The sequence below is a fragment of the Microcaecilia unicolor genome, chromosome 8, assembly GCF_901765095.1.
Source record: "Microcaecilia unicolor chromosome 8, aMicUni1.1, whole genome shotgun sequence".
Classification (NCBI taxonomy): domain Eukaryota; kingdom Metazoa; phylum Chordata; class Amphibia; order Gymnophiona; family Siphonopidae; genus Microcaecilia; species Microcaecilia unicolor.
Window position 1 is genome coordinate 119,151,219 of NC_044038.1, and position 24,671 is coordinate 119,175,889.

At 48.8% G+C, this 24,671-nt stretch overlaps 1 protein-coding gene across 2 annotated transcripts in view; it reads left to right on the forward strand.

Annotated features, from left to right (window-relative positions):
- MATR3 (matrin 3) overlaps nucleotides 1-24,671 on the forward strand; it is a 354,187-nt gene that overhangs the window by 167,614 nt on the left and 161,902 nt on the right. For both annotated transcript variants that reach the window (XM_030210961.1, XM_030210962.1), the window contains 2 exons: nucleotides 804-929; nucleotides 22,185-22,310. In XM_030210961.1, coding sequence (XP_030066821.1) covers nucleotides 804-929; nucleotides 22,185-22,310 — 252 coding nt within the window. The remainder of the gene's footprint in view (nucleotides 1-803; nucleotides 930-22,184; nucleotides 22,311-24,671) is intronic.

Consider the following 24,671-nt stretch of genomic DNA (forward strand, 5'->3'; position numbering starts at 1 on the left):
ATTTCTTTAGACTTCAGTTGCTGATATTTCTAGTAGCTCCTGTGATTTGGGTCCTGGAGTTTTACTAAGGGCAGTTTGTGGTACCGTTTGTGCCCATCTGCAGTTGAATTCCCCCGACTTAAGGGGAGGAGATCTAAGTGTGGATTCAGTGGTTTTGTTTAGGTGGTGTTTTGTTCCTCAGCTTTGTTACTGTTTTACTCGTTAGTCTGCACAGGCTACTTGTATAAGAAGTTTGTGTTCTCAGTCTCCCTCTGCTGGTAGGAGTGCATAACCCAAGCATCTTGAATGGTCTGGAGGATTTAGAGGAAAGAAAATTAGCAGGTAATGCCTAATTTCACCTTATCTTTTGTGTAGAATTCATAATTTGGTGCAAGCTGCTTATGGGGATTGCAGACAATGCTGGTTTCTCGATTTCTGGGGGGTGGGGTGCACCAAGTTTTGAATTCTACACAATAGATAAACTAGCATTGACGTCCCTGTATGATGTGGAAGCAGTATAATGAAGCTTTTATTATCATAAAATTGATCAGAATTTTTTCTAAAATTTTCTGAAGTATAGAGTAAGTTTTGAAAATCACTGAATTGAGGGTTTCTAAGGTGGAGACAGGTGTTTCAACTCCTTGTATGCAAAGGGAGTTTTTTTAACGTGAATTCTGACACTTATTGTAGGTAGATGTTGCATAGCCAATATTGCCTCAAAGGTCTACACTGCTAGATATGTGCCTGCTGTGTTAAGTATATAAGTTGTGTTAGCATGTTTGTTTTCTCTATGATGATGTGCAACGTTTTTGAACTGTATACAGGATACCAGCAGAGTGGTTCACATCATGGATTTTCAACGGGGAAAAAATCTGAGGTATCAACTTCTGCAGCTTTGTGAACCATTTGGAGTAATCGTCAATCACCTGATTCTCAACAAGATGAATGAGGTAGCTTAATTGTATTTACTTTTTTTTTTTTTTTTGTGACTACCGATGTTCTAATTGTGGCAGAATTAGCAGAACAGCATAATGCTAGGGCAGAGATCTGCTGTTGTATTAAAGAGCTGTTAAGCCTACTTTTTACGGAAGCTTTAAAAGTTTAAGAAATTACTCTACGCAGTTCTTCTTTCATTGGTATGCAAAACCACATGTTGCTACATTAACACAATCCCTGGGGTACCTGGGAATAAGCTCTGTCTCTTTCCACTTCTATTTAAAAAAAAATAATAGATATTTTTGGCTGCTCTCCCTTGTCTTAGCCTTTGGCTTGTGGGACTGTAGGTGTATGGGCATCTCTTGCCCTGGGGATGTCACAGCTGGATGGATCCCTGTGCCCTCACCCTCTCGGGAGAATTGCAATATTCATTGGTTTCGTTCTTTCTTAGTGAAAGTGGAACCTTGAGTACTTTTTTTTTTTAACTTTTTATTTATGCATTTTCCATAACCTTGTACAACCAAAATAAGATCACAATTCTAACACACAGTAGTTTGATTATATAAGTAATACATGTTGTTAGAAAAGACCAGTGTCTGCTACTGAAGCTTCCCTACCTACCCCCCTTCCCCCCCACCCTCGAATAGTTCACATGGTTTTATAAGTTCACAGATGATGTAGACTGTTATATAGGTCCCATATTTTCTGATGCTGGACTAAACGCCCTTTACTCAGTGTGTTTTAGCTTGGACATTAGCTTAATGTAATTCAGTTTTTCCAGTACTACTGAAATGTCTGGCAGCCGGGGTTTTTTCCAGGAAGCTGCCAGTACCAGCTTACCCGCCACAAACACCTGTGTGGCAAACTGGTGTATATGTTGCTTGACTGCCTGTGGCTTGAAATGTAGTAGACAATATTCCATTTTCATCTGATATTTAACAGTAGTCACTGAACATATAAAGTCTACAATATGTTCCCAGTACCTATGTGCATGTTCACATGACCACCATATGTGGCACATATCACCTTCATTCCCACATTCCCTCCAGCATTGGGCAGAGCCTGTTCCAAACATCTTAGCCAGATAGCTAGGGGTGTAGTACCAGCAATATAAAATTTCCTTAGCATCCCTCCGGACCGGCCCAGGGTTGGACTGATGGGTTGTGCACGCCTTCCAGCAGGTTGAAGACTGAGAAAAAACTCTAGCGAGCCAATAGGAGCCCTGGTCACGTGACCCTAGCCTCAGTATTTTCTCAGTCTCCCAGCAGGTAGGAAGTGAGTCCATTAGTCTCTCTTTCTAAGGTTATTGAATTTCTCTCTGTGTTCTTTGCTCTTTATTCTGTGCCACAGGAATTCTTTAGAGGCTTGTTATTTCTTATTCTTCAGTGTGTCAGCCTCAGGGGTGTTATACTCGGATGTTCTGAGTCCCCACCCCCCCCCCTTTTTCCTCCCCATCTTCCTCATGATAAGATTATAATATTAAATAGAGGGAAGTGCTACCCTTAAAAAAAAAAAAAGAAAAGGGTTTTGTCTTTGGGAGAGGCAGCCAGTATAGTTTTAAGCGTTTAAAGTTCAGAAAAGCAGTGCTTTCCCTTTTAAGCTAATGAGTAGGCAGCTCTGTTGAGTGCTTTCTCTGTGTTTGTTTTTAGCAGCTCAGCTGTTTTGTTTAAACGAGATGAAACGGGTTTTCAGCACTTGCTTATTGGTACCATTCGTCTGACTGGGGGAATACATTTTATTTTTGGTGGTTTCTGTTATTCGGAGCGAGTCTTCAGCTAATATTAAAGGCGCGAATCGGTACAGCTTGTGCACGCGCGTCTCCAACATGACGGAAAAACCTAAGCGCTGTGCGGTCTGTCAGCGCCGGGGTGTTGGCACCTCCGCATCTGTAAATTTTGTACGGCACTAGATGTGGCTTCCGGACCGCTACTGTTTCTTCGCCGTCGTGGTCTGCTTCACTACTTGCGGAGGGGTGAGGCTTACGAACGGCGGCCATTTTGAATGTCGCTCCGCCATCGCATGAGCTCACGGCTTCTCGTACTCCGGATAATTCAGGGATCCTGTTACAGAGGCTATGGTACAGTCTGGAACCACTCAGGCAGGGGGATTTCCTCCTGAGTTTGTTCTTCAGATGTACCAGGCTTTTCTTATGCATAAAGACGGTTCGGGAGCAGGAGTCTCAGGGGAAGTTCTTAAATCTGTTCCCCCTGCTAAAAAGCCTAGAGAAGGTGATTTGCACTTAGATTTTTGGTCACAACAGGATCAAGAGATGCCCTTTTTAGAAGAGGAGGAGGAATTGGAAGAAAATGTCTGGAATGATCCTAATTTCTCCTCTTCAGATCCTGAGGCTGCAGGGGGATGATCCTTCACTGGCTAGAATTTTTCACAAAGATGACTTGCAGGAGCTCATTTCTATGGTCTCCTCTACTTTGAATTTTGATGATTCCACCAGTTTCTCAGACCCGTAAGGTAGACTTCCTGATTAAGGGATCTAGATCCGCAGCCAAAACTTTTCCCATGCATCAAGACATTTGGGATGTTATTAAAGCGCAATGGGAGATTCCAGATGCGGCTTTTCGTCCGACTAGATCTATGTCTCGTCTCTATCAGATTCCAGAAGAGGATAGAGCTAAGCTTAAGGTGCCAGTAGTGGATGCAGTGGTGTCGGCGGTTACGAAACGTAATACGGTCCCAGTGGACGGAGGAACGGCTCTTCGGGATGTTCAGGACAGAAGGTTAGATTCTCTGCTCAGGAATAGTTTTGATGTTTCTTCTTTGGCAGTGCAGGCTGCCATTTGTGGTTTCTTAGTGGCTAGAGCCTGTTTTCGTTGGGCAGAGAGAGTCCTGGACAGGTCTACGGATGATCTTCAAGCTATCGATGTAGAGGTGGCTAGGATAGAGACAGGGGCGGCTTTTCTGGCTGATGCCCTGTATGATTTGCTGCGAGCATCTTCTAAGTCTTTGGCTCTGGGAGTCGCTGCTCGCCGATCAATGTGGTTGAAAGGTTGGTCGGCGGACGCGGCCTCCAAATCAAAGTTGAGTAAGTTTCCTTTTAAAGGTTCATTCTTGTTTGGAGAAGAATTGGATAACTTGGTTAATTCTTTAGGAGATGCTAAGGTTCCTCGCCTAACGCAAGATTGTCGGTCGAGGTTCTTTGTTTGGTAAAGGTTCAGGGAGAGTTTTCCATAGGTTTCAGGCTGGTCGGGGTTTTCAACCTCACAGGTCTCGTTTTTACAATAGGGCTCAGTCCTTTCGGAGTTCTCGCAGAGGAGCGGGTTTCTCCAATCCAGGTTTTAGATCCCAGACCCGTCCTACCCAATGAAGGTGCCTCTCCTCTGGTCCCTGTCGGAGCTCGTCTTTCTCAGTTCTATCAGAGGTGGACCCACATCACTTCAGATCAGTGGGTCTTGGAGGTTGTTCGAGACAGTTATGCCTTAGAGTTTGCAAGGCCTATTTCAGACGCCTTTCTGGAGTCTCCCTGTCGCTCTCCTCTTAAGGCGAGGGCTGTTCGGGACACTCTACAGAGGCTTTTAGATCTTCAGGCTATCTCTCCAGTCTATGTTGCCCCTGCAATAAAACATACATTGGTATGACAACGAGACCCTTGAAAGTTAGGATCCTGGAGCATAGATCAAACATTCGGAGGTCTGCAATAAAAGAACCTATTGTGGAACACTGTGTTATTCAGAAGCATAAATTTGAAGACCTGCAATGTTCTGTCATTGATTGGATAGCGCCGTCCAACAGGGGCGGCGATCGAAAACTCAAACTAGCAAGGAGGGAAGCAAGGTGGATCTTTGAATTGGACACTCTAGCACCCAATGGGCTGAATAGCTCCATTGATTGGTTCAATTTCTATTGATGCTTATCACGTCATTTTTTACGCAAGTATATCTAACAGCTGTTTATACGTGAACGCTGAGGCGCCATTTTTAAACTTATGCCTCCAGCTCAAGTACGTCTGTCTGTGGGGTGACTTTCTGAAGGTGTGTTTACCAAAGATTTCTCGCACATTGACAGGCACCTAATATACAATTTGTCTGTTTCAGATTCTCAACATTACAAGAGAGCACTTCGTTCCTGATGAAGCCATGTTTCTAGGTGAAACGGTGGTCCCCGTCGAACGGATATAGAAGAGTGCCGGTTTAAATCATAAGCTAAGTGCTACTCACTATTCTGTGTGTTGTTGAACATAAAGCACACAAATAATACTGCTTAAATACTGCTTAAATTGTGTGTAGAACCTTGAGATTTAAAAAGTAGTCCGGGAAGTGGAGTTTTTTGCCCAATGATAGAACCGCTGCGTGAGTTATTTCATAAAATTTTGTATAACCTCGCACTAAACCACCAGTATCATACTAGTGGTTTCTGAGGGCTTTTTCTCCATCTTACCCAATGAGTATTGCGACCAACAGTTAATATTGGCTGGAGCTGTTTATGTGGTATTAGGTTACATATTTTACCCCAGCCACGCTGCATTCGTTCTGTGCAGTTCCCACTTTGGGTGGTAAATGTCACTAAGAGTCGGTTAGTTTCATCTCAGGCTCTGGCGTATTTGGGATTCAACTTCGACACAGACATCGGTCAAGTCTTTCTACCGCAGGCCAGGATTGTAAAGCTCCGGACTCAGATACGGAACTTACTTTAGCAGCAGCGTCCGTGTGCTTGGGATTATCTTCAGGTTCTTGGTTCCATGGCAGCCACTATAGTAGTGCCCTGGGCCAGGCTTCATATAAGATCTCTTCAGTGGTCCCTTCTATCCCGATGGTCCTCTCAGAGGGACTCGCTACTGAGGCGTCTGCCTCTCCGCAACCGAGAACGCAGCTCTCTGTTTTGGTGGCTGCGGTTGAAGAATCTAACGGTAGGAATGCCTTTGGAATCTCCTCGGTGGATACCGTTAACGACAGATGCCAGTCTCAGAGGCTGGGGAGCGCATTGCCTAGGCAAGTGGACCCAGGGCCTCTGGCCTTGTCTGGAAGCAGTTCAGTCAGTCAACTTTTTGGAGACCAGAGTGATCCGGTTAGTTCTGCAGGATTTCACTCCTCTCCTGATAGGCAAAGCGGTGCGAATTCTTTCAGACAATGCCGCGGCAGTAGCCTATGTCAACTGTCAGGGGGGAACGAGATGCCGTCTCTTGTGTCGGGAGGCGGAGACTCTCTCGCCTGGGCAGAGGTTCCATCTCATGGCCATTTCAGCTTCACATCTAGCAGGAGTAGAGAACGTTCAAGCCGACTTTCTCAGTCGCCACACTCTCGATCCGGGAGAATGGTCTCTCAGTGCTCAGGCGTTTCAGTTTATAGTGGACCGCTGGGGCACTCCAGTTCTAGATCTGTTCGCCACCAGTCTCAACTCGAAGGTCCCTCGATTCTTCAGTCGCCGAAGGGATGCAAGGGCAGCAGGGGTAGACGCTTTCTTGCAGCAGTGGCCCTCCGACCTTCTTTACGCGTTTCCTCCTTGGCCGCTAATAGGTCGTCTCTTGCAGAAGATCGAGAAACATGGAGGACCGGTAATTTTGGTGGCACTGGACTGGCCTCGACGTCCGTGGTACGCAGATCTGCAACCGTCTGTTGGTGGCGTCTCCTCTTCGGCTCCCAGTTTACAGGGCTCTGCTGGTACAAGGGCCAGTTCTACATCCAGATCCGGCTCGATTTTTGTCTTACAGCCTCTTGAACGAGCCCGTTTAGCTAAGCGAGGTTTTCAGCACCAGTGATTTCCACCATGCTTCGGTCTCGTCGGCGTTCCACTTCTCTAAACTATATTCGCACTTGGAGAATTTTTGAGGCCTGGTGTGCAGAGGCTAGCATTCTTCCGTTTCGGGCGTCCGTGCCTCAGATGTTAGATTTTCTTCAACGAGGTTTTGATAAAGGGCTATCTCTTTCCTCTCTTAAGGTGCAAGCGGCAGCACTTTCCTGTTTCAGAGGTCGGATTCGGGGAAAATCTTTTGCCAGTCTTCCTGATGTGGCCCGTTTTTTGAAGGGAGTCAGTCTACTTCGTGCTCCGGTAAGATCAATATTTCCATCTTGGGATCTTAATCTGGATCTGTCGTCTCTGACAAAGCCACCATTTGAACCGTTACAAGCATGCTCTTTGAAGGATTTGACGCTTAAGACACTGTTTTTGGTGGCTATTGCATCAGCTAGGAGGGTCTCTGAGTTGCAAGCTTTTTCCTGTAGGGCTCCATTTCTGGAATTTTCTAAGGAGCGAGTGGTGCTTCGTCCCGTTCCTTCCTTTTTGCCTAAGGTATTGTCTCGGTTTCATCTGTCCCAGTCCGTTTTTCTTCCGGTTCTGGGATCGGCCTCAGGGACGCAGGAGCAAAGACGGCTGCATAATCTGGATGTTAAGAGAGTGCTTAAGCGATATCTCTGTTACCGAGGGTTTTCGTCGCACGGACCGTCTTTTTCTGCTCGTAGCCGGTCACCGTAAGGGGTTGTAGGCTTCTAAACCCACGTTGGCAAGGTGGATTTAAAGAGATGATAGTGTCGGCCTACCTTTTGGCAGGTAAAGCAGTCCCAGAAGCTGTTACAGCTCATTCGACTAGAGGTCAAGCAGCGTCCTGGGCTGAGTGTTCCTTGGTACCGCCAGCGGAGATTTGTAAGGCAGCAATTTGGTCCTCTCTCCATTCATTTTCTAAACATTACAGACTCTATGCTCAGTCTAAGCAGGAGGCGGTCTTTGCATCCCGAGTGCTCACAGCGGGTTTGCTGGGGTCCCTCCCGTAGGACTACTGCTTTATGTCCCATCAGTCCAATCCTGGGCCGGTCCGGAGGGATGCTAAGGAAGTAGACCTTACCTGCTAATTTGCTTTCCTTTAATCTCTCCGGACCGGCCCAGGCCCCTCCCGATTCCAGCTTTCTGTCTAGGTTTGCATGTTCTATTTATTTGTTTGCAGAGCTGTTTTTTGCTAGCTAGTTATACAAAAAAAAAATCACTGATATTCTGTTAAGGCCATACTGCTGCTCTGGTGAGGGTAGTCGGTGAGCCATTACAGTTAGGCCATACCGATACTCTGGTAAGGGTTTTCGGTGAGCCATTAAGATAAGGCCATACCGCTGCTCTGGTGAGAGTTGTGGGTGAGCCTTTATTAGAGCACGTTTTCAATAGTGCTCCCTGGTTGCTGGAATTCCTTGGGACACAGAATGTATTATTGTTCTTTCTGCTTTGTTATTCAAATACTGAGGCTAGGGTCACGTGACCAGGGCTCCTATTGGCTCGCTAGAGTCAGAGTTTTTTCTCAGTCTCTAACCTGCTGGAAGGCGTGCACAACCCATCAGTCCAATCCTGGGCCGGTCCGGAGGGATTAAAGAAAAGCAAATTAGCAGGTAAGGTCTAATTTCTACTTTGTCCATTTTCTATTAAAGCACTAGATACTGACACCCTAAGCAAGGATTTAAAGGCTCTTGCCCAGATTGTAGGATCATAGGTATTCCCCATCGCTAGCTCCCATTTATGTGTGTAGTGTTCTACTGGAGAATGTCGGGACAAAAGGGCTCTATATTCGGGAAATACCCTCTCTACCTCCTCCACTTGTCATTCCCTTTTGCAGCTGCGTCTCAGTGAGTTCCAATTCCTCTCTTGCGTTTGATAAAATCTTGTACCTGATAATATTGGAATGCCTACAGTGGAGAGAGCCCATGTTCCCGACTAAGCTCTGAGTATGAGGGGAGTACCCCCTCCTCGCACATTTGACCCAATTCACACAATCCCATATTTTCCCATTCCACATACACAGTGTCCAATCCACCTGATCCGAATTGGGGGGCAAATCTGAGGTATGTATGCTTAAAGTAGGTGTGCTCTGGGAAAAATTGGTCTCTGATCTTATACCAAGTTGCCAATGGACTCTGGATAAGGTGTGGGCTTCTCCCCATCAATTCCCTGATTGTGAGTTTGGGCAGCCACGGTATTGCTCTAAGTGGATATGGTTCAAGCCAGCTCTGATCTATACCAACCCAGATTTTCTTCGGGTTTTGGAGCCAAATTGCCAGAATCCTTAAGTGTGCCGCACAATAGTAATCATAAAATGAGGGGACCCCCATACCCGCCCTATCTCGAAACTGATACATCATTTCCCGCCTCACCCGGGGTGGCCTCTTCTTCCAGATAAATGAAAACACTGCCCTGCAGGCCCTGGAAGAAAGCATCCGGTATTTCAATAGGTAGAGCCATAAATAGGTATAGCAGCCTCGGGAGTACTATCATCTTAATGGCATTAATTCTGCCCATCCAAGACAGGTAAATTGTGCTCAAATAAGTCTGCCACCCAGCGTGTGATATTAACCCCCAAATATCAGATATACTTGTTAGCCCACCTATAGGGAAATTGTTTTTTCAAAGTTTCTAAAGTTGTCTTAAGTAGATTTATGTCAAGTGCTTCAGACTTGTTGAAGTTGATTTTAAAGCCCGACAATGCCCCATAGGTTTGTATTTCGTCTCCCAGTGCCGGAAAGGCCGACAAGGGATCCTTTAAAGTGAGCAAGATATCATCTGCAAAAAGAAGTATCTTAGTCTCAATGCCTCCCCCTCTTAGGCCCCTGATTTCTGAATTTGCTCTGATCCTGGCTGCCAATGGCTCCATCACCAGAGCAAACAGTAGAGGTGGTAATGCGCAGCCTTGTCGGGTTTCCCTATGCAGAGAAAAAGGGCGGGTCAATGCTCCATTAACTCGTACCACTGCTGTTGGGGTCTTGTATAAGAGGTGTAGCCATTCCGCGTATCGCCCTCCTATGCCCGCCCTCTCCAGTACCGCAAAGAGAAATGGCCAGTGAACACGGTCAAAGGCCTTCTCCACGTCTAAAGACAGTATACACAAGGGGGACTGGATTGCATGAGCCCCCTGGATTACTTGTAGTGTTCTGCGTATATTGTCAAACGTCTGGCGATTGTGAACAAAGTCTGCTTGGTCTTCATGTATAAGTTGTGGGAGGTGCTTCTGCAATCTGGTGGCCATGATCTTCGAAAATATCTTATAATCTACTCCTAGCAATGAGATAGGTCTATATGAGCTGCATAGTTGAGGGTCTCTACCCGGATTAGACAAGACCATAATCGTGGCCAAGTTCCAAGTGGGTGGCAAACCAGTAATTTCATCCAATGAATTAAAGACCCTCAACAGCAAAGGGGCCAACAACTGTCCGAAAATTTTATAAAATTTATTTGAATATCCGTCAGGCCCTGGAGTCTTGTTTAGCGCTAAGCTCTTTATCGTCTGCTCTACTTCCTCTAGTGTGATGGGTTCCCCCAGTGATTGAGCGTCCGTATCGGAAAGCCTCGGGAGATCTATCCCTGTTAGAAAAGTTATTTCCTCATCGCTGCAGCCCTCCTCAGCCTCATATAGGTGTTTATAATAGCTTCTAAAAGCTGATTCGAGGAAGTCAGAGTGCACTGCGCCCCCTTAGTCCACCTATCATGTTTCTACTAGTATGTTGCGCTAATTTATGGGCCAGAAGTCTGCTAGGGTTATTGCCAAATTCAAAATGTAATTGGCGAACTTTCTGTAGTTTTTCAGCTAAGTCTGCTAGCTCAAGGTCGTGCAATTGAATACAGAGCGCATGAGCTTGTCCCCTAAGTGCCAACGGATTCTGATCTTCCCCTCCTGCAGTACCTTTTCCGTTTGTGTTAATTTTTGCTTAGGGTAATTTCTTTGGCGCTTCTATCCTTCCATCTCCTTGATCGTAAAGCTATTAATTGACCGTGTATTACTGCTTTGAGACCCTTCCACAGCACTGTTGGGGAAACCTCTCCATTGTCATCAAATTGGATATATTCCTTAATATACTGCTCTGTTTGGACTATATTAGCAGGATCCGTTAACAAGGCGTCGTCTAGCCGCCACTGACGCCGCCCTTTGATGGGATTAAGTCCTCTGAGTTGAACCAGCACCGGGGAGTGGTCCGACCACGTGCGGGGGAGAATAGAATGTTCTCCCATTGCCCCCAACAAAGAGGTATCCCCTAACCACATATCTATTCGGGAGGATGACTGATGTACTGTAGAAAAATGTGTAGGCCCGCTGGGTGGGATTGTCCCTGCGCCAATAATCTATAAGTTGCCAGCGTGTTACAAACTCATGAAATTGTTTCCTATCTTGCTTAGCATATTTTGTATTGCGAATTGTGTTATCCAGTTGTGGATTTAACGTAAGGTTAAATTCCCTCAATGTGTCTGGTAAGCAAATGGTCTAGTTCTTTAAAGAACTCTCCCTGTCCTGTGTTCGGGCCATATACATTTACCATTGTGTAGGTCCGCCCCGCTAATGCAAACACTATTAGCAAGTATCTGCCACCTTTATCTTTTGTTTTTTTTATCTCCCATGGCTTACCGCTCCTAAATGCCATCAAGACACCTTTACTTTTTGTGTTATTACTAGAGGCAAAATGAATAATGGGGAACCTTTTATGATTACAGAGATATTCATATCTTGGTTTCAGATGAGTTTCCTGTATCAACCCAATATCCACCCCAAGTCGCTGTAGCTCTCGGAATAGCAATTGCCACTTCCTAGGTACATTTAATCCCCTAACATTTAACAGGCATTTAATATCTCCCATCTCTTCTCATGAAATGTGGGGCCGCCTTTACCTCTCCCCTGGTGTCCTGGTCAAAACCCTGTTTCCCAGCCATCATTTGTACCATGTAACCATCGATCCCTCTCCCCCCCCCCCCCCCCCCTTCCATAAAACCCTTCCCCCCTCCCATTCCACTTCTTTATGATTTAGGCACCACTAAAGAATTCCCGTAGTTGCCTATCAAAGAGGAAGGAGCAGATAACCCGCTTCCGTGTGCCCCACAACAACAACATAGCTTAAACTACCTCTTATCCAAGGCTGGAGAGTAACTCAACTTCTATAACTTTACAGTCAACTGTAACAAGTAGATTAGTGACAGTTCCCCCATTTGGATCGCCACTCTTCAAGTGTCTCATGACGCAGATTGTTGCCGCTGTAGTCCCTTTGGACCCTTTCCCACCCGCTGCCACTTCGAAGGGAGAGGCCGGGTGCTGGGCCTAATTCCAGCGCCGGTCTCAAGCCGATCCTCTGGTTCCCTGTTTCCGGGCAAATTATTCTTGCTTCTGCAATTGATTGAATTTGATGCATTTTCCCATCCTTGTAGAACACTAAGGCAAAGGGGTGTCGCCATCTATATTGGATCTTTAATTCTCTCAGGTGCGTCGTGAAGGGCTTCAGTTCTCCTCTCCTTAGGGTCGCTGCCGCTAGATCCTGGTATATTTCAATAGCATATGAGTCCCATTTGAAGTCTGGCGTGCCATTTTCAACACTTGCTCTTTAAGTTTATAGCTAGAAAAACACGCTATAATATCTTTTGGTTTATTGTTGCGTGCTGGCCCCAGCGCTCGGTGTGCTCTCTCCAATGATATTGTCCCAGGGTCTACTGTCTCACCATTCAGTGCTAAAAGCTTGCGCATGATTTTTTGAACTACCTGCTCACTGTCCTGGTCAGTGGCGTAGCCAGACCTGAGATTTTGGGTGGGCCCAGAGCTAATATGGGTGGGCACGCACTGTCTATATAAGTATGAGTAGTGTCTCTTGGGATCCTACAAAATAATGCCTAAGAATTCACTTGATGATGGATTTCTAAGTAGTCTGCCCAACAGCTGCCCTGCATCAGTATAACCACATACATACTTAATGGAAAAATTGACATTTTTAAATATAATTACATTATCCCACAATCTCTCCACTGCAAAATGCTATACACAAACTTGTGCAAAAACACACTCATATCTTTAAAACCATAACAGCACTAATTCCAAGGACAGGATGAGCTACAACATTATGCTTGAAAAGGCAGAACTGTAATTACGCTAGGCTCTAAAACACCAATACACTACCTCGTGAAAAAAAGCAAAACAAAAAGGGCTGCGAATACTACATGCTAGCAGAATACTGCACCTTGATCACACTTGAAAAACACATGACACAAGGATCAAAAAATATGAAGGCAAAATACTGAACTGGAAAGTTAACTCAAGAAGTCAGACTCAGCATGCAGCAATACCAGAAAAATTTAAACTTACATGCAAAATATCACAGATGCACATTTCCAAAAGATGACATATTCAAATTAATAAATTCTGAATAAAATACTTTTTTCTACCTTTGTTGTCTGATCTATTCGCTTTGGTCCCAGTGTCTTCTGTTTTATGCAGTGTCTTCTTTCCATTTGATATTTTTTCACTCACCATGTCCACCATACTCCTGTGTCCTTATGCGTCCTGTCTACCATCTGTAGCCCTGCCCCTATCCTTCCTCGAGTTTCAGTATCTGCCCTCAACATGTTCCAACCCAGCCCTTAAACTCAGCAGTTTTCCCTCCATCCATGTCCAGCATTTCTCCTCTCTTCCATCCCCTCTATCCATGTGCACCTCCTTCCTGACTTCTCTCCCCTCCCTCCATCCATCCATTCGTCCAGCAACTCTCCATTCTCCCCTGCCCTCTCCTCCAGCCATTCAGCTCCAGCAAATTTCCACTCTCCCCTTTCCGCTCCATGTCCAGCAACTCTCCATTTCCCCTCCTTCCATCCCTGTTGTCCAGCAATTCACCTCTCTCCCCTGCCCATCCTGTTTCTGTCCATCCCCTTCCCCCTTCTATTCAGCGTGTCCCCCCCTCCCCCTTCACAGCATCTCCAAGCCAACTTCCGTTCCAGTCTACTCCCGAAGTTGCAGCGACAAACGGGCATGCAGCGCTGCGGTAGTAAAAGCAACAAGGAGACTGGTTTGACTCTCCGTCCTTCACTTCCCTCTCTCTGCGTCCCGCCTTCCTCTGACGTCATTTCCTTTCGGGCGGGATGCAGAGGGAGGGAAGTGAAGGACGGAGAGTTGAACCAGTCTCCTTGTTGCTTTTACTACCGCAACGCTGCCTGCCCGTTCGTCGTTGCGACTTCGGGTAAAAGTCGCCGTTCCAGTCGTCGTCGCTTGGGCGGGCCTGAGCCAAGATTGGGTGGGCCTGGGCCCACCCAGGCCCCACCCGTAGCTACGCCCCTGGTCCTGGTAGGTGGGTACCTCAGGCAAGCCTCTGAATCTTAGATTGCTTCGTCTGCCCCTGTTCTCCAGGTCTTCTGTTTTGTCAAGCAGCTGTTGTTGCTCGCTTCGCAGGTCTTATCTGATGGTCCAACACACCCAGGGCTTCACTATGAGCTTCTACTTGTACCTCTGTATTTTCCAAGCGTGCGCCCAGCTCTCTGATTTCACCTCGCAGTTCTGCTCCCATCGTCGCCACCTCCACTCACAGAGCTTTAAGATCTGCGCTTATGCCTTGGAGCCAGACCTGCAGGCTGGACTGATCCTTCTCTACAGAGTCCGCCCCGTCCGCTGTTCCAGCGAGGTTTCGTGAGGCTTAGCGTGCTCCGTGTTCGCTGGCTCCTTTTTTTTTTTCCACCGCTATTTTGTTTTCCAGCGTAGTCGTGGCTCTTGCAAAGGCAAACTGCGAGAGATCTGCTGCAGATCGGGGTAAGCTCATACGCTGCTGTTGCGCTGTTCCCCAGGTTAGTTTTTATTGTAAATTTGACTCTCCAGCCAGGTTTTACACCTTATTCAATGCCGTTTTCGTCGCGGGGCCACCGGAGCTATCCTCTCAGGTGTCCATGCCGCTCGGTGACATCGAACCTTGAGTACTCTTCTAAACCCAGCATTTCTGTTCTGTGTTCATGGATGAAAGGCCAGGGGTGGGACCGCAGAAAACAAATGCTAATGGAGATGGATACATGGTAGACCAGGACTGATTCTCAGAAGACTGTGTTTGTGAGGAGCTAGCTAAACTAAAAGTAGACAAACCAGTGGAGCCTGATGGGATACATTCAAGGAACTCGAAGTTCTGGTGGCTCTGCTGTCTGACCTCTTCAATGCTTTCTTAGTCTGGAGTGATACTGGAGGACTGTAGAAGGGTGCATATGGTCCCTTTGCACAAAGCGGAAGTGAGGAGGAGGTTAGGAATTAGACCTGTCAGTCTGATCTTGGTGGTGAATAATCTAATGAAAAGGCTTCTGAAGCGGAGGATTGTGAGGTTTCTTGAATCAAATTCACTGCAGGACCTGAGGCAGCATGGCTTCACAGAAGCAGGTCATGTCAAACAAATCTGATTGATTTTGGGTGACCAAACAGTTGGATGTGGGAGGGGCGCTAGGTATAGTATACTTGGATTTTAGCAAAGCCTTTGACTCTGTTCCACACAGGTGACTGATAAATAAACTGAGTGCCTTTGTTCTCTGAGGACAAGCTCGCCACATGAACGTTCCCGCTCAGTTTTTTCTGTTTCCACGACAGAGAGTGGCTGTGTTTTGCGGTCTCTCACTCTCAGGTCCAGGAGAAGAGTCTTGCCGTCTGAACCCTACGGGGGTTTTTATTTCTAAGAAGTCTTTATTATCCAACAAAACAGAACTTGAAATACATTGCACAAGCAACAAAGGGAGAAAAGATACTGTTCCGTTCCTATGACAAGTAGTCTGCTAATATTTTCAATGCTGCAATTCTCAGAGGACAAGCAGGCTGCTTGTTCTCACTGACGGGTGACGTCCACGGCAGCCCCTCCAATCGGAACACTTTCTAGCAAAGTCCTTTGCTAGTCCTCGCGCACCGATGCGCACCGCGCATGCGCGGCCGTCTTCCCGCTCGTGCCGGCCAGTCTTCTTTTGTCCGCGCTCGGTACGGTCGTGTTTCGCCGTTCGCGCCCCAAAGTTGACCTCGCGCGTCGTTCATCGACTTTCTTCTTTAAAAAAAAAAAAAAAAAAAGGTGTCTGGAGGAGGCCTTTTGGTTTTCTCCCTTCCTGTACTTCGAGTTTTTTGCCCCGTTAAGTTTTCTTTCGTCGTCGGGGTAGGCCCTATTTAGGCCTCGGTCGAAGTTTTTCTTCCCCCTATTTTTGTGGTGCCATTTTCGCCATTTAGAGTTTTGATCTCGCCGGCGCGATTTTTCCACCCATGACATCGAAGTCTTCCAGCGGCTTCAAGAAGTGCACCCAGTGCGCCCGGGTAATCTCGCTCACTGACAGGCACGTGTCGTGTCTGGGGGCTGGGCACCGCCCTCAGGCCTGTAGTCTGTGTTCCCTCTTACAAAAGCGGACTCAGGTAGCGAGGTTAGCCCAGTGGAACATTTTGTTCTCGGGCTCTTCGTCGGCATCGGCACCGGGAGTATCGACTGCCTCGACGTCGTTGGCGCCCGGACCTTCATCCTCGCCCCCGATTGCATCGAGGCATCGGCCCTCTGCATCGGGGCGACATCGGAGGGCTGCGTCGGTGTCGGTGGTATCGAGACCTCCTCGTCTGCTGATGTCGTCGGACGGTGGTGCTTCGTCTGGAGTGCAGGTGAGGGCTGTCCATTCCCCTGCTGGTGGCGGTGAGCCTTCGGGTGGGTCTCCCCCTATCCTGAGGGCTCCCGCGGTACAGCCCCCCCGAGACCGACCCTCTTCGGCCTCGGCCCCGAGGAAGAGACGGCTGGATTCTACGTCCTCCTCGTCGGTGCCGGGAAGCTCCGGTGACGTGCTTCGTTCCAAAAAATCGAAGAAGCACCGTCACCGGTCCCCTTCCCGTATCGGCACCGAGAGCTCTGGGTCGCCGAGGGAGTCGGCACCCAGTAAGCATCGGCACCGAGAGGACCGCTCGCCCTCTGTTCAAGAGGTGTCGATGCGCTCCCCTTTGGACAGCCCGGAACAGCCTCCACGTCCGGAACAGGTTCTGACATCGACTCCTGCATCGGCTTCCATGTCTTTTTCCACAGCCGCTCTGCACGAGAGCCTCCGGGCCATTCTCCCAGAGATCCTGGGAGAGCTGTTGCGCCCTTCCCCTCCGGTACCGGGGGTGCTTGCGCCACCGGTACCGTCGAGCGAGGCGCCGGCTGGCCCATTGTCCGGGGTGAGGTCTCCGACATCGGTGCCGCTTGCGGTACCGACTGCGGTAGCCTCCCAGGAAGGCTCCCCGACTACGTCGGCGGAGGGAGCTTCGCCGGTGCGGGCGAGGGAGTCTACCTCTCGACGCTCCCACCGTGGCCGTGGTGCCACGGAGTCGAGCCGGGCACGGTTGCAGACACAGGTCCATGAACTTGTGTCTGACACCGATGGTGAGGCCTCGTGGGAAGAGGAAGAAGACATCAGATATTTCTCTGACGAGGAGTCTGAGGGTCTTCCTTCCGATCCCACTCCCTCTCCTGAAAGACAGCTTTCTCCTCCTGAGAGCCTGTCTTTCGCTTCCTTTCTCCGGGAGATGTCTACGGCCATCCCCTTCCCAGTGGTTGTGGAGGACGAGCCCAGGGCTGAAATGTTTGAGCTCCTGGACTATCCTTCTCCACCTAAGGAAGCGTCCACAGTACCCATGCATCATGTCCTAAAAAAGACATTGCTGGCGAACTGGACCAAGCCTCTAAGTAATCCCCACATTCCCAAGAAGATCGAGTCCCAGTACCGGATCCATGGGGACCCAGAGCTGATGCGCACTCAGTTGCCTCATGACTCTGGAGTTGTGGATTTGGCCCTAAAGAAGGCGAAGAGTTGTAGAGAACATGCTTCGGCGCCCCCGGGCAAGGACTCTAGAACCTTGGACTCCTTTGGGAGGAAGGCCTACCATTCTTCTATGCTCGTGGCCAAAATTCAGTCCTACCAGCTCTACACGAGCATACACATGCGGAACAATGTGCGGCAGTTGGCGGGCTTGGTGGACACGCTCCCCCCTGAGCAAGCCAAGCCTTTTCAGGAGGTGGTCAGGCAGCTGAAGGCGTGCAGAAAATTCCTGGCCAGAGGGGTGTATGACACCTTTGATGTTGCGTCCAGGGCCGCTGCTCAAGGTGTGGTGATGCGCAGACTCTCATGGCTGCGTGCCTGCGACCTGGAGAATAGGATCCAGCAGCGGATTGCGGACTCGCCTTGCCGTGCGGATAATATTTTTGGAGAAAAAGTCGAGCAGGTGGTAGAGCAGCTCCACCAGCTGGACACCGCATTCGACAAGTTCTCCCGCCGGCAGCCTTCAGCCTCTACCTCTACAGGTAGAAGATTTTTCAGGGGAAGGAAGACTGTTCCCTACTCTTCTGGCAAGCGTAGGTACAATCCTCCTTCTCGACAGCCTGCGGCCCAGGCTAAGCCCCAGCGTGCTCGCTCTCGTCAGCAGCGTGCGCCTCAGCAAGGCCCCTCGGCTCCCCAGCAAAAGCAAGGGACGAGCTTTTGACTGGCTCCAGCAGAGCATAGCCGACATCCAAGTGTCAGTGCCGGGCGACCTGCCAGTCGAAGGGAGGTTGAAAGCTTTTCACCAAAGGTGGCCTCTCATAACCTCCGATCAGTGGGTTCTCCAAATAGTCCGGCAAGGATACACCCTCAATTTGGCCTCAAAACCTCCAAATTGTCCACCGGGAGCTCAGTCTTACAGCTTCCAGCACAAGCAGGTACTTGCAGAGGAACTCTCCGCCCTTCTCAGCGCCAATGCGGTCGAGCCCGTGCCATCCGGGCAAGAAGGGCTGGGATTCTATTCCAGGTACTTCCTTGTGGAAAAGAAAACGGGGGATGCGTCCCATCCTAGACCTAAGGGCCCTGAACCAATATCTGGTCAAAGAAAAGTTCAGGATGCTTTCCCTGGGCACCCTTCTCCCCATGATTCAGGAAAACGATTGGCTATGCTCTCTGGACTTGAAGGATGCCTACACGCACATCCCGATACTGCCAGCTCACAGACAGTATCTGCGATTTCAGCTGGGCACACGTCACTTCCAGTACTGTGTGCTACCCTTTGGGCTCGCCTCTGCGCCCAGAGTGTTCACCAAGTGCTTGGCTGTAGTAGCAGCGGCACTTCGCAGACTGGGGGTACACGTGTTCCCATATCTCGACGATTGGCTGGTGAAGAACACATCCGCGGCAGGAGCCCTGCAGTCCATGCAGATGACTATTCGCCTCCTGGAGCTACTGGGGTTTGTGATAAATTACCCAAAGTCCCATCTTCTCCCAGTGCAGAAACTCGAATTCATAGGAGCTCTGCTGGATTCTCGGACGGCTCGCGCCTATCTCCCAGAGGCGAGAGCCAACAACTTGTTCTCCCTCGTCTCGCGGGTACGAGCGTCCCAGCAGATCACAGCTCGGCAGATGTTGAGATTGCTGGGCCACATGGCCTCCACAGTTCATGTGACTCCCATGGCCTGCCTTCACATGAGATCTGCTCAATGGACCCTAGCTTCCCAGTGGTTTCAGGCTGCTGGGGATCTGGAAGACGTGATCCACCTGTCCACGAGTTTTCTCGAATCCCTATATTGGTGGACAATTTGGTCCAATTTGACTCTGGGACGTCCTTTCCAAATTCCTCAGCCACAAAAAGTGCTGACCACGGATGCGTCTCTCCTGGGATGGGGAGCTCATGTCGATGGGCTCCACACCCAAGGAAGCTGGTCCCTCCAGGAACGCGATCTGCAGATCAATCTTCTGGAGTTACGAGCGATCTGGAACGCTCTGAAGGCTTTCAGAGATCGGCTGTCCCATCAAATTATCCAAATTCAGACAACCAGGTTGCCATGTATTACGTCAACAAGCAGGGGGGCACCGGATCTCGCCCCCTGTGTCAGGAAGCCGTCAGCATGTGGCTCTGGGCTCGCCGTCACGGCATGGTGCTCCAAGCCACATATCTGGCAGGCGTAAACAGTCTGGCCGACAGGTTGAGCAGGATTATGCAACCTCACGAGTGGTCGCTCAATTCCCGTGTAGTGCGACAGATCTTCCAGGAGTGGGGCACCCCCTTGGTAGATCTCTTCGCATCTCGAGCCAACCACAAAGTCCCTCAGTTCTGTTCCAGGCTTCAGGCCCACGGCAGACTGGCATCGGATGCCTTCCTCCTGGACTGGGGGGAAGGTCTGCTGTATGCTTATCCTCCCATTCCTCTGGTGGGGAAGACTTTGTTGAAACTCAAGCAAGACCGAGGCACCATGATTCTGATTGCTCCTTTTTGGCCGCGTCAGATCTGGTTCCCTCTTCTTCTGGAGGTGTCCTCCGAAGAACCGTGAAGATTGGAGTGTTTTTCGACCCTCATCACACAGGACGAAGGGGCACTTCTGCATCCCAACCTCCGGTCCCTGGCTCTCACGGCCTGGATGTTGAGAGCGTAGACTTTGCCTCTTTGGGTCTGTCAGAGGGTGTCTCCCGCATCTTGCTTGCTTCCAGGAAAGATTCCACTAAGAGGAGTTACTTCTTTCTATGGAGGAGGTTTGCCGTCTGGTGTGACAGCAAGGCCTTAGATCCTCGCTCTTGTCCTACACAGACCCTGCTTGAATACCTTCTGCACTTGTCTGAGTCTGGTCTCAAAGCTTTTGACCAAGTTCCTCCTGAGCCTCCTGAGAAAATTAGTCATGGGATAAGAGGCAGTGTCCTTATATGGATTAGGAATTGGTTATTGGACAGAAAACAGTGGATAAGGTTAAATGGCAATTGTTTTCAATGGAGGAGGGTGAATAATGGAATGCCGCAGGGATCTGTACTGGGACCAGTGCTATTTAATATATTTATAAATGATCTGGAAAATGGAACGGACAAGTAAGGTGATTAAATTTGCAGATGAGACAAATCGTATTCAGATTGAAAAATTGCAGGAAGACCTTGGGAAACTGGAAGACTGGGTATTCAAATGGCAGATTAAATTTAATGTGGACAGATGCAATGTGATGCACATTGGGAAGAATAATCCAAATCATAGTTACCTGATATTAGGGTCCACCTTAAGAGTCAGCACTCAAGTAAAAGATCAGTATGTTGAGATCTTCTGCTCAGTGTAGTAGCGACTAAAAAAAAAAAAGCAAATGGGATGCTAGACATTATTAGGGAGGGGATGCAAAATAAGACCAAGAATATAATACCTTTATCGCTCTACGGTGCGACCTCACTTTGACTATTGTGTTCAGTTCTGGTTACTGTATCTCAGATATAGCAGAATTAGAAAAGGTTCAAAGAAGAGCAACAAAAATAAGAGAATGAAACTCCTTCCATATGAGGAAAGGCTAAAGAGGCTGGGGCTCTTCGGATTAGAAAACAGATGGCTGGAGGGGTGGGGATATGATTGAAGTCTATAAAATCCTGAGTGGTGTAGAACTGGTAGAAAAGTTTTTTTTGTTTTTTTTTTCACTGTTTCAAAAAGTACAAAGACCAGGAAGACACTGAAATTACATAGGAATTTTTTTTTTTTTTTTAAGCAAATAAAAATTTTTTTCCTTGGGATAGTTTAGCTCTGGAACTCTCTGTTGGAGGATGTGGTAACAGCAGTTAGCAGATTATCAAACATTTTTTTAAACCAAGAAGCTCCTAGAGAAAAAGTCCATAGTCTTTATTTGATGGGCATTGGGAAAGCCACTGCTTTCTCCAGGATTGGTAGCATAGTATGTTGCTACTAATAGGGTCTTCCAGGTACTTGTGACCTGGATTGGTCACTGTTGGAAGCGGGATACTGGGCTAGATGGATCATTGTCTGACCCAGTATGGCTATTCTTATGTTGTTATTTAGGGTGATCTCTGTTGTTCCATTGTACCTTAGTTCTTTTTGTTGCTTTGTCAATAGAAATACTGAGGGATATAGGACTCCACACCGTGTTTCCACTGCTGATAGGAGGACATATACCCATGCGTAGGCCATGATCTGTAGCGACTAAATGAAAGAAAATTAGCAGGTGAGACCTAATTTCTCTTTGGAGAAGTTCCTGGAGGAAAAGTCCATAGTCTGCTGTTGAGAGACATGGGGGAGGACAGAGTTCCTCTGCAAGAACCTGCTTGTGTGCTGAGGAATGATGCCCATGGAGGACAATCTACTGCTTGTCCTTTGAGAAAGCAAAGCTACTTAATCTGTAGCAGGTGTTCTCCAAGGTCAGCACTATACCCCCATCTTCCATCGGAGTTGAATTCTTTAGCTATTTTGTTACTGAAGGTCCTCCACTTGCACATAGGGTGGACTTGCACATGCGTGATGGCACTGCTACTGAAAGCCTCTTAGAGACCTATTCTGGACAGTGTCTGGACTGGGCTCCATCGGGGTGATGTTACTCAAGCGTAAGGATACCTGTCCTGCGGTCGTTAGAGAACATCTACAAGTAAGTAACTTTACTTTGCTGCTTTGGGTGTGTTCTTGTTTTAATAAAGAAATTTGGGCTAAAACAGTTCTCATTAGTTCTGCAGATTGTCAGGATTTGGCGCAAATGTTCCACTGAAAATTCCTATTTTGCAGTGGATTGCTAAATGTTTGACATTTATTGTGAATTTATGCTCTTAGCCTTTTTGACATGAGAATTTTACCTACATTTAGTGTTTACCTTTTTCAGGCCTTTGTTGAAATGTCTAATAGCGATGATGCAGTGGCTGTAGTGGACTACTACTCAACCAGTCCAGCCTTGGTGTTTGGTCAGCCTGTGAGAGTCCATTTATCCCAAAAGTACAAAAGAATAAAGGTATGTAAAATCTCTGGAGAAAAATTTAATTTTTTTTGTTTATGCAATTTTTTTTCTTCAGTTTATTTTCAGTCCATGCTCTTCATGTTCATTTGTGGCCATAAATCCATAAATTGAGGATGGCGTATAGCAGTTACATTGATGGGTTGAACTTTTCCCACTGATACTCCTTGTAACTTAAGTGGAACAATGGAATGTCCACTGTAATTAAATTTCTCTGAGGCCAAGCAGGCTGCTTGTTCTCACGACTGGTTGACGTCCACGGCAGCCCCTCGAAACCAGAAGAAAAATCTCGCGGGAGGTCCCGCACGCAGGTTACGCCCACCGCGCATGCGCGGCCGTCTTCCCGCCTGTGCGGGACTGCTCCCGCTCAGTTTTTCGTTTTTCTGCGCTGGAGAGAGACGTAGCTTCGTCCCTCTCCATGTCGGCCCTGCAAAACCGTTTTGTGGCCTAGCCCGCGATTTCCTTTTACTTTACGCGCCCTTTTCTTTTCGTTAAAAAAAAATCCTTATTGAGTTTATTCTTTTATTTCGCTTCGTCGCGACCGACGCCAACATTGCCGGTTTTGACTTCACAGACGCGATTTTTCTGTCGATGTCCTCAAAGGTCCCGAGCAGATTCAAAAAGTGTGGTCTGTGCAGCCAGCAGATATCACAGACCGATCCTCACGCTTGGTGTCTCCAGTGCCTCGGCCTGGAGCATAATTCCAAGGCGTGCACCTTGTCTCGGCTTGAAAAAGCGGACGCAGGTGGCGAGGCAAGTTCTTCGGGACCGTCTTTTCGGAACTTGCGCTGGTCCGTTGGCATCGGTGTCGATGGTTCGGACTTCAGTATCGATACCGATGTCGATGAGTTCGGCACTGAGCATGGCATTGACCTGCCAGCGATGGTGGCGGTGAATGACCAAGTGGGCAGTCCACCTCGGCTGGTCCCGCCGCCCAGGGCCATCGGGACCGAACCCTATTGGATCCGACCCCCAGAGGGTGGGGAGACTCCACCTCCTCCTCGTCCATGCCGCGGAGCACCGATGACGGGCATCGGAAGAAAGTTGAGAAGAAGCACCGTCATCGGTCGCGCATGGCATGGTCAGCTCGGACGTCGAAAGACGATTCAATCCCTAAGAAGCGCCCGCGCCGAGAGGAGCGCTCCCCCTCTATTGAAGAGGTGTCTGTGTGCAGGTCGTTGGGTACCCCGGTACCGTCTCCTGGACCCTGTCAGCTTCGAGCACCGACGCCCGCAACGGCTCCCCAGCCTCTCCCGACAGTGGCCCTGGACGAGTGCCTCCGAGCCATCCTCCCAGGTATCCTGGAGGGGCTGATGCGCCAGGCCCTACCGGCAGCGGGGGTGCTTGCGCCCGCGGTGCCATCGATGGAAGCGCCGGCTGGCTCTGGCCCCGTGATGTGGTCCGGCGCTGGTCTCGATCGCCACTCAGGTGGAGTCGACGTCGATGGAGGGAGCTTTGTCCCCGCCGGCGCGAGAGTCCACTTCTCGGCACCATCATCGAGGACGTGGTTCCTCGGGGTCGAGGCAGGCCCGGTTGCGGTCTGAGCTCAGAGAGCTCATGTCCGACACTGAGGAGGAGGCCTCGTGGGGGGGAGGAGGAGGATCCCAGATATTTCTCCTCCGAGGAGTCTGCGGGTGTTTCCTCCGACCCCACGCCTTCACCGGAGAGGAAGCTCTCGCCTCCAGAGAGCCTCTCCTTTGCCTCCTTTGTTCGGAACATGTTTATTAGCATTCCCTTCCCAGTGGTTACCGTGGATGAGCCGAGGGCTGAGATGCTCGAAGTCCTCGACTATCCATCACCACCTAGAGAGTTTTCCACGGTACCGTTGCATAATGGTACCACTGCTTTGGTACCACTGCATAATGGAGACACTGCTTTGGAACTGGTTGAAGTCCTTATCTAATCCCACCATCCCTAAGAAGGCAGAGTCCCAATACAGAGTCCACACAGACCCTGAGTTGATGTGGTCTCAGCTACCACATGACTCAGCGGTCGTGGACTCTGCTCTCAAAAGGGCCAGGAGTTCGAGGGATACCGCCTCGGCGCCCCCAGGGCGGGAGTCTCATAATCTGGACTCATTTGGGAGGAAGGCCTACCATTCTTCCATGCTCGTGACCAGAATCCAGTCACACCAGCTCTACACGAGCATCCACATGCGGAACAATGTGCGGCAACTGGCGGACCTGGTTGACAAGCTCCCGCTAGAGCAGTCCATGCCTTTTCAGGAGGTGGTCAGGCAGCTGAAGGCGTGCAGAAAGTTCCTGTCCAGGAGTATTTGACACCTGTGATGTGGCATCCAGAGCCACGGCCCAGGGTATAGTGATGCGCAGGCTCTCGTGGCTGCATGCCTCTGACCTG